This window comes from Panthera leo, chromosome D2 (assembly GCF_018350215.1).
Source record: "Panthera leo isolate Ple1 chromosome D2, P.leo_Ple1_pat1.1, whole genome shotgun sequence".
Lineage (NCBI taxonomy): Eukaryota > Metazoa > Chordata > Mammalia > Carnivora > Felidae > Panthera > Panthera leo.
The window spans coordinates 52,002,684-52,016,857 of NC_056689.1; the positions used below are offsets into that span (position 1 = coordinate 52,002,684).

At 38.4% G+C, this 14,174-nt stretch overlaps 1 protein-coding gene across 7 annotated transcripts in view; it reads right to left on the minus strand.

Annotated features, from left to right (window-relative positions):
* CPEB3 (cytoplasmic polyadenylation element binding protein 3) overlaps positions 1 to 14,174 on the minus strand; it is a 188,760-nt gene that overhangs the window by 98,175 nt on the left and 76,411 nt on the right. For all 7 annotated transcript variants that reach the window (XM_042909055.1, XM_042909058.1, XM_042909056.1 and 4 more), the window contains one exon: positions 10,727 to 10,783. In XM_042909055.1, coding sequence (XP_042764989.1) covers positions 10,727 to 10,783 — 57 coding nt within the window. The remainder of the gene's footprint in view (positions 1 to 10,726; positions 10,784 to 14,174) is intronic.

Below are 14,174 nucleotides of genomic sequence, written 5' to 3' on the forward strand. Positions count from 1 at the left end.
GTTCCCCGGAGCAGCACCGGGATCCAGAGCCCAACCTGTCATGTACCCTTCCCCCATAGTGGCCTTTAAAGTACCTCCTGGGATACTGGGGTTCCACAGAACAAGATTAGAAAACTAAAGATCTACACTCTATGGTAGGACCCTTCTTACAAGGTAGAAAGTTCCTTCTAACATGTGTCTCTCTATTTTCCTTAACAATAGATCCCAGCCTAATCCCAGTTTTATTTGAGGGTCATTGCTTTATCTTTTGGTTTTCCCTTTTCTATAACAAAAATACATTTAATTACTCTTCATAATAAATGGTTTTTCATAATCCATATCATTTTGAACATTCTCCTTTGGATGAACGTAATTTTCCAGGAAGACACTTGTCTGTCCAAGCTTCTCATGAAAACAAGGCCCTTCACCATCTGACCCCAACCACGTTTCAAATCCTCATCTTAGTCACACCAATTCAGTCCACTTTTCCCATAGTATCAATATAATATAAGTACTTATCTAGTTTGCATAAGAATCTAGATATCCATGTCTTGACATCTATTCTCCACCCGGTAAGAACCCCTGAACTCCTCTGTCCATTTCCATCCACTATTATTTTTTCCATCTTGCCCAAAATGTAAGTTCGAGGCTTCTCTATACCATCTTGCAGTGTCCATTCACACCCAGTATTACGTTAGTCTCCAAAGTACATTTACCATATAGGTTACTTATGGAATCTCAGTGTATGGTACGTTATCAAAGTATCACTTCAGAACTTCTAAATTCATTTCCTAAACTCCTCATGAAAGCAGAAGAAAATCAATCTAAGTCTGTTGTATCTGACAAGATTTCTCTGGAAACAAACCTAAAGAATCTCTGCATTATTCTGTTATCCCTACTTGGAGAGAGTGTGCATGCACATCGCCCCACATCAGGTGATGTCTATGCCCTTCACATCTGTGGCCTAATAGCATTCCACAGCGAGTAACTATCACCTTACTTTTATTTCAGTAGAACGATACTAAATGATAGAATAACTGCCCCTCCCCCCCAAAAAAGGGGAAGATATCAAGAAAAGTCCTGAGAATTCTAATCACATGCCAGAGTACATTATATTTTACACAGATCAATGTGTCCAGATCAGGTCAGGCCTATTATAGAGGTATGCACCCAAATATTTGGCATATATTCTCAACAAACCATCTTTTCTGAACCACTATGTCAAAATCTCATGAGGTCTCTTCAAACTTTATATAAATGCTCAATTTCTAGACTGTTCAGGACAGCCAACACTTGCTAATTCTACATTTTTGAACTCCAAATAAAGTAGGAAATTATACAGAGAGAAGAGAGGGTAAACAAAATGGGTGCCAGTGTGCTCAGGAGCATAAGCAGAACCAAAGGCCCAGCCCCTTGGTCACTGTTCCTTGTGTCTTCCCTATCAATAAGGCTCTTCTCATGCGGGAAGGAGGGTTCCTTCGTGGAAGAAAGTTATGGAAAGGAACTGACTTGAGAATTTGGGAAGAGCTCCCGCAACATGGAGAGCTGCTCATTCCCCTCACCCCTGCCCTGACCTCCCCAAAACAGCTTCTTCTTCTGACCTGAACTTGGGAAAATCTTAGGGAACAATAAAGGCAGACCAAGCTTCGACAGGGAAGAAAGAATAGGAGGGAGTGCATAGCACAGTCCTTATGCTACATGATGCCTTCATGCACAGACATCGGCAAGGAGTCGGAGGAGCAGCACTGGATCTCCCAAGAGGTAAATTCTAATTGTGGTCTTTTCCATCCACCTCTTGCCCACACCTCACAGCCAAGCTTGATCCCAAATCAATTAAATTACAGTCTCTGATGCTGGGTCACAGGTATTTTCTATTTTTGTTCCCATTTTGATTGTATAACTGGAATTAAGAATTACTGCTAACCCAAAGGGGAAGAAAGGAGAAACTAGAGGTAGAAGAGGGAAGAAGCAGAGGCTAGCATTTGTTAAGTGTGTATTTATTGCCAGGTTTGGTAACAGGAGCATTGCACACTTGACCCTACTGTTTGTAAAGAAGGGATTAAAAACTCCATTTAAAATTTAAAAAAACAGGGGCACGTGGGTGGCTCGGTCGGTGAGGCATCCAACTTTGGCCCAGGTCATGATCCTGCACTTTGTGGGTTTGAGCCTGTGTCTGGGCTCTGTGCTGATAGCTCCGAGCCTGGAGCTGCTGCAGATGCAGTGTCTCCCTCTCTCTCTCTGCCCCTCCCCTGCTTGCACTCCGTCTCCCTGTCTCCCAAAAATGAATAAATATTAAAAAAAATGTTTTTTTAATTTTAAAAATTAGGTAACTTGTCCGAGGTCACAGAGCAAGTAAGTGATGGATCCAGGATTTAAATTCAGATCTGTTTGGCCCTCCCAACACTGCATTATCCCCACTATATTGTGCATAGGATAACAAAGAAAAGAAGGCAAAGTTTCACCTCCTTAATTTTACCTAGGGATCATCTGCATACCAAGTCATTGTTCAAATTTAAGACACTCATCTGCACATACTAAAGGTCTGAGTAAAAGAGTAGTTAAAACTCCTGCCATTAACAAGGGAGACTATGTTTTGAAAGTAAAACTGATCAGAGGTACATTCACTCTCCACAATCAATAAAGTATTATTTAGCTAACTCTTACCTAAAGAAGCTAAATGAAACCTGAGTGATCTTTTTGGGAAAAACCCAAGAGTAGAAGTCATGTTAGATTAAGGAATAATCTCTCTGTCCAAGCCATAGATGGCTACTAGTTGGCCGTATGACATCAGCAAGTTCCTTTACCTTCTACAGAAAAGGAAGATCCTGCCACGTTTTAAATAAGGCTGCGCTAATGATGAAATGAATGACACGATTCTCAGCTTTTCTATCAAACTTCCCCCAAAGCAGTGGGAAACAAATAATGAAGCATTCTTAAAACTTGTTGAAATCTTAGGATATGCCTTAAAGTCTCCAGGTTTATCTTAAAAACTGCATGTCAGGGGCGCCTGGGTGGCTCAGTCGGTTAAGTGTCCGACTTCGGCTCAGGTCATGATCTCGCGGCCCGTGGGTTCGAGCCCCGCGTCGGCTCTGTGCTGACAGCTCAGAGCTGGAGCCTGTTTCAGATTCTGTGTCTCCCTCTTTCTCTGACCCTCCCCTGTTCATGCTCTCTCTCTCTCTGTCTCAAAAATAAATAAATGTTAAAAAAAATTTTTTTTAAAAACCTGCATGTCAATTTCATATGCTACCCCATCACATACCCATGTTTTGTGTGGATAAGAGAAGAATCAGGGGATAAAACTGGTGTTCATGAAAGTGGGTTTTGACCATACCCTGCCAACCCATAAATGCATTACAAAGGCACAGAGGTCTACGAAAGCACTTAATAAACTGTTAATTGCTAGATCCAAATATGTTATTACCATCTTCCAAAAGGAAGTATTAAAACAAATTTTTATAAAGGAACTATGGTGGACTGGATATTCTCTAAGGCTGTTACACTATGCTTTTCACAATTTCTTGGAGCTATCTTTCCCTCTCTGCTGGTCTCCAATATTGAGTACCTACTGAATAGGTTAGGCATTGTACTTGAAGCTGGTGAACAGCTGTGAATAAAAGCTAATCTCTGCTCTCTCGAAGCACATGTATTAAAGAGAAAGACCAGCATTAAATAGTCAATTATAAGTGTGATGAGTCCTATAAATGGGAAGTCCAGGTTCTACTGCCTACACAAGTGGAGAAAGCAAACAGGGAGGTCTGCAGGGGAAAGTAGGTAACTTTTCAGCTTCCTACATCTTTATTACTGGGTTGGAAGCACCCAATTCCTAGCACTTTAGACATATTCACACACACAAGGAACTTCTTCCAAAATCCAATTAATAAGTCAAGAATATTTCAGGCTTCACTTACTTACAAAGTTCAATGTCAGGACATGCAGACCAGGTTTATCACTCTATTTGTCAGGAAAAGAGGCTTTATTTAGTATTCAGAGCAAAATTAGGGTGACAAGTAATATTAGAAAAACAATTTTCCCAAAGACAAGAATGTATTTGTGCTAAACTAGTATAAAAATAATACAATCACTCTTAATAGTTAAGTATTCAAAGGAAAAGTTATTACCCTCAACCTGGAAGCAAAAGGTTCTGCTCCTGACTCCCTCACGTCACCCTACGCAATTCACATAGTCTCTGGAACCTCAGCTGCCCCCTCTGTAAAATGAGAAGGTCAAAACAAAACAAAACAGCAATGCCTTTAGGTCCCCTACCACATTCATAAACAGCATCCACTCAAAATAGTTTGAAACTTGAGTTGAAGTTATAACTTAAAAGTTATAAACTTAAAAGTTATAGAATATTATATATCCCTATAATTACTATTTTTCATTTTTAAATTAGCCATTTTTTATAATATATTCATGCCACAATTGTACAATGATTTTACTTCTAAATCTCTTTAGATGGAAGCCAACAGCACTAGATCTTGTCTTCTAAAAGTTCAAAATACAGGGACACGTGGGTGGCTCAGTCGGTTAAGCGCCTGACTTCGGCTTAGGTCATGATCTCATGGTTCAGGAGTTCGAGCTCCATGTCGGGCTCTGTGCTGACAGCTCAGAGCCTGGAGCCTGCTTCACGTTCTGTGTCTCCCTCTTTCTCTCTCTGCCCCTCCCCTGCTCTCTCTGTCTCTGTCTCTCTCTAAAATATAAGCATTAAAAAAACTTACAAAAAAAATGAAAGTTCAAAATACTCAGAGACCATGTCTTCAATCTGAGAATCTCAAAATAATTCCTGCACCATTTTATTGCTCTGCTAAAAAATTGTTTACTTATATCCACTCACGGTACACAGGAATACAATGTGCTCTTCAAACTTGGGAAAATTCCATTTGGAATTCTAGAAAACCTGGCTCTCTTCCCATTTTGGCATAAAAGCGTCATGTGTTCAGCTCGCCCTCTGCCACTTCCTCTCAGCTGAGCCCTTCACCAAGGAGCTGGCTCCCAGCACAGAAAGAAAGGAGGAGGAAGAGGAAGCCTGCAACCACACAGGAGTCTCTGCCCAACTTGAAAGTTTATAGAGAAACCTTTTCACGTATCCTCTTTCAATTCAACAAATGCTCTAGCCACCCAGAGTTCAAACAGAAATATAAGCAAAATCTTCCAAAACAGATTCAAGGCATTAATAAGAGGGAAAAAGTGGAAGACGGCATAAACTAAAGCTGCAAGTTTCCTGGTGTGTCAGCTATATATAAGTTGGTGAACAATTGGTGACCTCGGAGTTTCTCAAGCAGGTGAATGTCTTTGTGGTTTTTTAAGATATAAAAATTTTAAATCTTCACGCCTTGTATCTTGGAATAGACTCTAGTTAACAAGCTGAAAGATACTAGAAAACAAATGCCATGGAAGCTTTTTTAATTTAAATAAAATTGAAACACTGTTACATCACAAAACTATTGTCTAAAAATCATTCTCTGGCATATCTTCTCTGAATAAGACTTTGCTTCCTACTATCCAAGTACAGCAGTAATAACACCTTATTTGTACATGTACCAAATCTCATCTAAATCTCACAAAACAATTAGGTAGTCAGAGTATCCTAACTGTCCTTTAATAGGTTTTTAAACGAGGAGAGACTTAGATTCAGAAACCTGCTCGGCTAGTTGCCATCCTTATCACATGACTCCTCCAAGACCTAAGCTCTTACTTTGTGTCCTTTGACTTGTAGGTCTGCTGCCTTAAATCCAATCAGGAAAACATGTATCTAAATATAACCAATATAATATAAACTGGCGTTTTGGAACATGCAAGAAAAAAAACTTTAAAAGGCAACGATAAAGCTGATGTGAGCAATCACAATAGCAGCTCACCAAAGCATTATCACCTAGTCAGGCAAGATGCTAAGCCTTACAAGATTTATCAATGGCCACTTCAGTGACCATTACCTCCATTTTCCAGGTGAAGAAACCAGAGGCCTAGGAGTTAAGAATGTGGCTGGAAGAATGGCTTGTAAGAAATGGAACCAGATCTGCCTGGTTCTAGACGATGCTCTTCCTGGCGATGCTCTTTGACTTACTGCTCCATCCTCAGGTTTTACACGCCTTCCAGCTGCTTAGAGGATGCCTTCTTGAAGCTGAATGATCCTACCCTTTAGCAACACTTCTTCCTGTTTCTAAGTTCATACTCATCAAGCAACTCTCCTGATACTAAACTGGTTTTCCAAGCCCATTCTCTACTTCGAAAAAGAAGAGCTGACCAGTCAAAAAAGAAAGTGGATACTCTTGGCGATGATTATTTTTTAGAGTAAATTACAAGACCAGGCATTCTGGTTTTGAACATTAAGTTGACCATAACTTTGTGATTCACCTAACTAATCATGAAAGCACCAATATCCTTTTCGGAGGATCATCATAATAGAGAAAAATCATCAAGTCAGACATTAACCCTATACAAGCCCACAACTGCTAAGCTCAACTCTATACCTAAGAATTTAACAAAACAAAACAAAAGCTACTGTTACTGTTTAAAAAAAATCTGGCTGATAGAACTACTACATATATAGCTGGAAGCACTTGCACTAGCCTTCCTTCTCCAGCAGGAAAAATAAAAATACATTATGCAAACTTCTAGTGTTTTTGGTGTTAAGGTGAAGAGAATGAAAGAATTACTACACAGAAAAAAATCTATTACCAGTTTAAGTGGAAGGGACATGTTGTTTCAGAACTAATTTTATTTTGGAAATACCAGACAAGTGGCAGGTCTTACTGACAGATCAGAATTTCTTCCCCCAATCTTCCCTTCCCTCCCATACTCTATAATACTTGAGGACCTAATATTTTTTGGGAAAAGCCAAAATTTAGATGTGTTCCTTAGTTTCCTCCCCAAAGGTTAGCCGGCTAATTCTTACCAGATTCATGGTCTTGAATAGGGAAAATCAGTAGATTCTTTGGCTTACACAAATCTTGCTAATTCTTCCAGACCCTACATGTCTACAGGTTCACTGTTTTCTAAAGTTGCTTTCCTATCCTCCACCCCGATTTTCTATCTTCTAGATGACACGAGCAGTGGCAATTCTCAGAGGAAAGGATAACTGGAAGGCATGCACTAAAAACACCACAACACGGGAAACTGGCCCATTCAAAGCTGGGAAGTGGTACTGAGAAGTGAGAATGCTCACCATGACTCCTGTTCATGCCCATCAAGTCAGGAGAGCCTAGAACATGATGTCTTTAGAAGAAATTTGCGTCTGGTAAAGTCAAGGAAATAAAATAAGGATGGAAGTTTTTTGACTTACAATGAATGGCAGCATTATGTACAGAATTAGGAAGCACAGATTTTGTAAAGCAAAAAAGGGTAAGAAAGAAGGAACCACAATTGACTGACATTTCTTTTTTTTTTTTTAATTTAAGCATTGATCCAATTCTCTTTAATTTTCTTAGCCAGTCCCTTTTTGTCTGAAAATACAGTTCAACCCAGTCCCTTTCAAAAAGCACCAATAAAGTTTCAGCGATTTCAATTATTCCTATATGAAAGCTGAGGGGAAGGGAGACAGACAAGTCCCAGGACAATATCTGTTGGGCTGACAAATGGTAGGCATAAAAGGAAAGACAATATGCAGTTGTGCTTGTGTATGTGTCATATATGTATGTCACTAGATGAGCTAGGCTCAACCACACAAAAGGGAAGAAAAGCCTTATCACAGCAAATCTGTCAAAATCTGTAGGTCCCACCAAGGATGATATTTTATTTGTTCCAAATAGCTTGAGTCCACTTTGAAAGAGGACTGACAGTAATGCAGATGTCGAGTTCTGGTTGCTTTTATGGTTTACTTTGAGGATCCTACAGGGCAGCACCCAGAGTCGTTTGAAGACAGATGCACTCTGATATCTGCCATAATGCTGCAAATATGCGTAACTCATCAACATTTGATATAGGTATTGGCAAAATGATCCTTTTGGTACTTTAAGAAAATATTACATGGGCGCCTGAGTCACTCAGTCAGTTAAGCATCCGACTTCGGCTCAGGTCATAATCTCACAATTTGTGAGTTCAAGCCCTGTATCGAGCTCTGTGCTGACAGTGCAGAGCCTGGAGCCTGCTTTGAGTTCTGTGTCTCCCTCTCTCTCTGCCCCTCCCCTGCTCACACTCTGTCTCTATCTCAAAAAAATAAACATTAAAAACAAAAAATTTAGGGGCACCCGGGTGTCTCCGTTGGTTAAGCAACCAACTTCAGCTCAGGTCACGAGCTCACGGTTCATGAGTTCGAGCCCCACGTCTGGCTCTGCGCTGACAGCCCAGAGCCTGGGTGGGGCCTGCTTCAGATTCTGTGTCTCCCTCTCTCTCTGCCCCTCCTCCCCTGCTCACACTTTCTCTCAAAAAATAAACATTAAAAAAATTAAAAAATAAATAAAATAAATACAAAAAAAAATTACAGACTCACTGAATCTTCATTCTGAAAACAATCATTAAAGAGAACCTAATTCAGGACTCAACTGGTTAAGCAGCCGACTCCGGCTCAGGTCATGATCTTGCGCGGTTCATGAGTTCGAGCCCTGCCTCGGGCTCTGTGCTGACAGCTCAGAGCCTGGAGCCTGCCACAGATTCTGTGTCTCCCGTCTCTCTCTCTGCCCCTCCCCTGCTCACGCTCAGTCTCTCTCTTTGTCAAAAATAAATTTAAAAACATTAAAAAAAAAAGAGAGAGAGAACCTAATTCAGTCCCCTTCTCCTACAGATGAGGAAATTTAGAGGCTAAAAGGTGGATTTAAGCATCATGCACATACTGGAAAGAACATAAACAAAATTTATTTGAAAGCAGTGAATTAAAGAAAATCAAATCAAAGAGAATTAAAATCTTTCAAAAGAAGTGTCTTTTAGCTTCATTTTGTACACAGAACAATCATAAATTACATCCTCTTCCTCTTGCAGAAGACGACTCACACCATAGCAAATTAGGTCTTTTCTAAAATACACACTCATTCCTTCAGGCAGACACACTACCATGCTGTTCTTTCCGTTTACATTCAACTCTAGATCCCATCACCTAACTGAAGTGTTTTCACAAAGTTTCACAAAATTGCTGAGGCTCAGCAAGTTAAGCATGTTTATTAATCCTCACCCCAATGAACCTACTTCTAGGGAAAAAAACAGAGGTCCCATAATCTAAAGGTAAATTGACCTTTCTTTTAAAAAGTAGAAAAGAGGGGCGCCTGGGTGGCGCAGTCGGTTAAGCGTCCGACTTCAGCCAGGTCACGATCTTGCGGTCCGTGAGTTCGAGCTCCGAGTCAGGCTCTGGGCTGATGGCTCGGAGCCTGGAGCCTGTTTCCGATTCTGTGTCTCCCTCTCTCTCTGCCCCTCCCCCATTCATGCTCTGTCTCGCTCTGTCCCAAAAATAAATAAAAAACGTTGAAAAAAAATTTTTTTAAAGTAGAAAAGAAAGGTGGGTAGTTCTAGAATTTTTACTATTCCCAAGACCCTCCAGAAGAGTGGATACTAGCTATTTAAAACAAAATATGCATGCAGTGGATTGGGACCTGATCATCAAGCAATGCCAGTGGTTCTTAGCAGTGGCCCCTGGAAGGAGGCTACATGTCAGAACTAAAAGAAATGTGGAATGCATATTTTAGAGGTAACCTAAAATCTGCCCTAAGCAACTCCAATCTTAGGAAGGAAAAGGGTAATATTGTATATAACCCTAGATTTACTCAGTATGTGTCCTATGTGTATCTACAGTCAGCTTGTATATCTGGGAGGATGACAAGGAATAATCTGATGTCACTCACTTAATAGGGGGGAAAAAACCTAAGTCTTGAGGGATTCAATGGCTTTTATGGTCCTTCTGACAACTGACAATTTCTATTTAGAGACTGTTTTGCAAAGCTACTTGGTCCACAGACACTAGAAAGGAGAACTATTATCAGCCAGACCTTTCATCCAGCATTAACTAATACAATGACTTTCTGGTTAGATTTTGATGCTCCAGAACTCAACCCAACAATTACACTGACAAACCATTTCTGACCTGCAAAGCAGCTGACCACCTATACCATGCAAATTCCACTAATGGGAGACTCCTGATGTCCAGTTTTGAAGAACCTGTTGGCTATCTACCAAAATGAGAAAATTCTCAGTTATGTATAAATAAGTTGATCTATTCTTTCACATTCTCTACCCTACTCCCTCTTTCCCTTTGCCTGCCTTCTTTCTTCCTCTCCTCCCTCCTTCCCCCACCCCAATGGTATGCACCAGGGACCAGCTAACTTCTCTGTAAAGAGCCAGACAGTAAATAGTTCAGGCATTTTAGGCTCTGCCATTATGGCACAAAAGCAGCTATAGATAATCCATAAATGAATAAGTGTAGCTGTGTTTCAATAAAACTATTTATAAAACCAGGCAGTGGGCCACAATTGGCTCATAAGGCTGTAGTTCATCAACCCCTGGTATAGATTAGCAGTTCTCAACCTGTAGCCTAAATCAGAATCACCTATAGAATTTGTGAATACACAGATTTCTTGGCCCCATCCTTAAAGTTTCTGATGCAGCAAGTCTGTAGTAGGGCCTGAGATTTTGCATTTTTCTCAAGTTCCTAAATGATGTTGATGCTGCTGGTCTAGGCATCACACTTTGAGAACCACAGGTATAGAATAACAGTCTATCCTGGACTAAGTGGAAGGCTGAAATGTAATGAACAATTAGGAAAGTGGAAATTACATGCTGTAAACTTGTCTGCTAATTTTACAGAACATTTCATATGAAGACTTACTGTTAAGTGCCATAATATTATCTGTTCCTGGATGATGGAAATTTATTCCCATGCGTCCTGAAAAATAAAATAATTTTATTTTAAGCACAAAGAAAAGAATGCTTAATATAATCATTTCAAATACATAGTAAAAGACGGACATTACAAAAAGCTATAACAGATTAATCTAGAACAATGCTATCAAAGGCCATAGCAGTTACAATGGTTTTTAAATCAAATCATAAAACATACAAATGAAAAAAAATCTTAAAGCCAAAATCTCAATAACAAATAAATAAAAACAAAAAAGAAGCTTCCATTATAACAGTGTGAAATTTTAAAGCATTTCTTGCATTCCAATTTAAACATGCCAACTGGATTAAGCATTTTATTTAAACAACCATTCATACTGCCCTTCAAATTCAAGCAGCAAAATAATAAATTCAAAGAAGTATATAAACTTGAAGCTTAGTGGGAATAAAAAGATAAAGGTTTCACAGTGGCTCAAAAATGCAACATAATTATCAGAATGGCAACCCGAAGAAATATGGTAAAATTTATATAACAGGGATAGTGGGGAACAATGACTGGCCTAAAAATCTAGGGTTCTTATGCTTCCCCTACTACTAACTAGTTATATGACCGCGGGTAGAACGCTCATCTCCAGACCTTCATCCTTACAGTAACAGGGTTGCAAACTTCTGCCCACCCTGGCTACCTGCCTGTTTTTCTATACCTCTGAGCTAAGAATCATTTTTACATTTTAAAGGGATTAAAAAAAATTAAAAAACAAAGAATATGCCACAGAGACCATCTGAACCACAGACCTAAAATACTTACTCTCTGTCCCTTTACAAAGTCTGCCAACCCCTGGTCTAGAAGATGATAAGTCTGAATCAGATGTTTTAACTCAATAGCCTCCAGGGTTAAAAGTGGAAGATGTAAAACAGCTGGTTTGTTTTTCATGAATTATTTGGGAAAAGGAGGTGGATGTATTAAAAGAATAAAGAAACAGAGAGTCTGATATAGAAAAAAAATGTATAAAGTTTGTTTATTTGACCAAATACAAAATCGTTACTAAACGATTTAACAAAATCGTTACTAAAACCATGCTTTTGTGTAAAGCTAACATACATGAACTTGGTTCTGCAAGGTCTTCATGTCCAATTATGTGAAGGGTTGTCATGAAGTTCTCAGAAAAATGTCCATTTTATGTCATTACTACTATCCAAAAAAAACGTCAACAGTAGGGGGGGTGGTCAGAGAAAGCTGGAGATATGGAGATATGAAGATATGGTGATTGATTTTTCAACCAATAATTGATTTTTCAACCAATACAGTGTTATTATATATAATTGCAAAAGGTCAGTCATCATTTGGTGTTGATCTCTGTTATGGGGTACTGGAAGCAAACATCAGTAGCTCTTCTGGCCCAAAAGAGAAGAATCACAGCGGACAAAACAGAGCATTTGCTTCAAATAAAAAGAAAGAATCATTAATTCTCAGTCAAATTAATGTTTTGCCTAGACAAGGCCACCCTGATCTCTTAAAAGCCCTCAGGTCACAGTAATTTGTGAAAGGTCATTTCATATTAAAAGGCAGGGAAAAAACAAAACTCTTGTAAGCGTAACGTTGCTACTACTGATGGGTGTGTGTGTATGTGTATATGAGAGACAGTAATTAAAAATAGAAAAATCATCAACAATTGATGGATTCTGATGGGACTATTCTAATTTTACTATGAAGCATTATAGGACTTTCAATAAAAATTACTTTTAGTTTTTATTATTTTAAACTTTATTAGGAGGAAGACATTACATCTATGTCTAATTTTATGGAGACTCTTGTTAGCATTTATATTATAGTAAAATTAGTTTTCAGAATATATTTTAATGTTTTCCAGAGAAAAATCTTCCTATTAGTACACAACCATTTTTTAAATAATAGAATTGCCTACTTTATGTTTTTATTGATTTCATAGATCTTTTCACGTTTACTAGAAGCTAAGTATTAGTAGTTTCAAAAACTACCCATTGTTCAAAGACACATTTAATAGTATCTATGTATGTAACTACTCTATGTGTCTTATTTTTTCCCAGTTCCTAAGCCATTTTAGAGTCTAAAAATTATAATCTACCCCAGAGGCTACAAGTGCTATCTCCTACCACCACCTTGATCAGAACCTATAATACAAAAATTCGTCATGAGAAGAAGACTGACTCAACAGGGAGAGTTTACATTCTGGTTTTAGTTAGCTGCATCAATATTCTCTCCATTATTTTTAGACAATCAAACCTGATTTGGATTCGTTACCCCCAAATACTAATATCCATAAGAACTACATGTGATTTACTCATTGTATTGAGATGATACTCAAATTTAACAGTAAATAGTCACTGGAAAGTAAGCCTGAAAACCCAGCAAGAGTTCAAAATCACTGCCTAACAAAACATAAGGAAATGGCACATAGAGAGAATCTATTCAATCTCTGACCAAGGAATATTCAGACATGGGTGTGGTTCCTAAAAAGCTAGAGGTGTTCCCTAGAATAATGAAGCGTTATCAAGAAAACCAAGCAAGCCCAAATTTACTTGATTCTCATTCAACTTCTTTTATTTCCTATGCTATGGTAAAAAAAAAAAAAAAAAAAAAAAAAAAAGCATGTGGTTTACAATCACTACATCAAATAATAGTTTTCATATGTTTCTGGAACTACTGGTGTTCCCACACTTAGAGGGGTGCTTCTTTCTGTAGCTCTCCAGAAGTTGGGTCCTTTTTGGACCCTTTCCATGAGATCTTAGGACTCTTCAGCTTGAAAAGATGAAACCGAAAGGAAGCTCAGTAGTTTTCCAATTATTATCCTCTAGCCCACATTGATTACTTCCAATTCAATCTTTCTAAAGATGTAGCAGAAAGAAAGAAAGAAAGAAAGAAAGAAAGAAAGAAAGAAAGAAAGAGAAAAAGAAAAAAGGCGTAGGTGATGTTTTATACATGAAGGCATCAGTATTTGCTGAAAAGCAGAAAACTTTTTGCCTTTCCTGGTATTCTCCCTAATTCTGTTGGCCTCCTTGACTTCAGTGGATCTTTGGATCAACATCATCCACAAAAGATTTTATAAGAAACTCTGTCATGTCAGACCCATCAGAACCAATTATTTAAATACAATCTAATTGTTTCCCAACTAAATGCAAATTCTTTGTAGCAAAACAACTTATGGCTTCTTTAAGCTACTTTTTTTACCTCTTCAAAAATTAATGTTTAGATTATAAAATCCAATATATTTTCATCAGTGAAAAATTAGATAATACAGAAAAATGCAAAAACTAAAATCACCAATTAAAGACAAGCTCTGCCAACATTTTGACTTATAGTCTTCCAGTTTAAGAGGTATATATGTGCAAAAGTTCTTTTCTAAAATTAGAATTATTTTTTATTTTTTTCTTAATATATTTTGCATCCTAAATTTTAC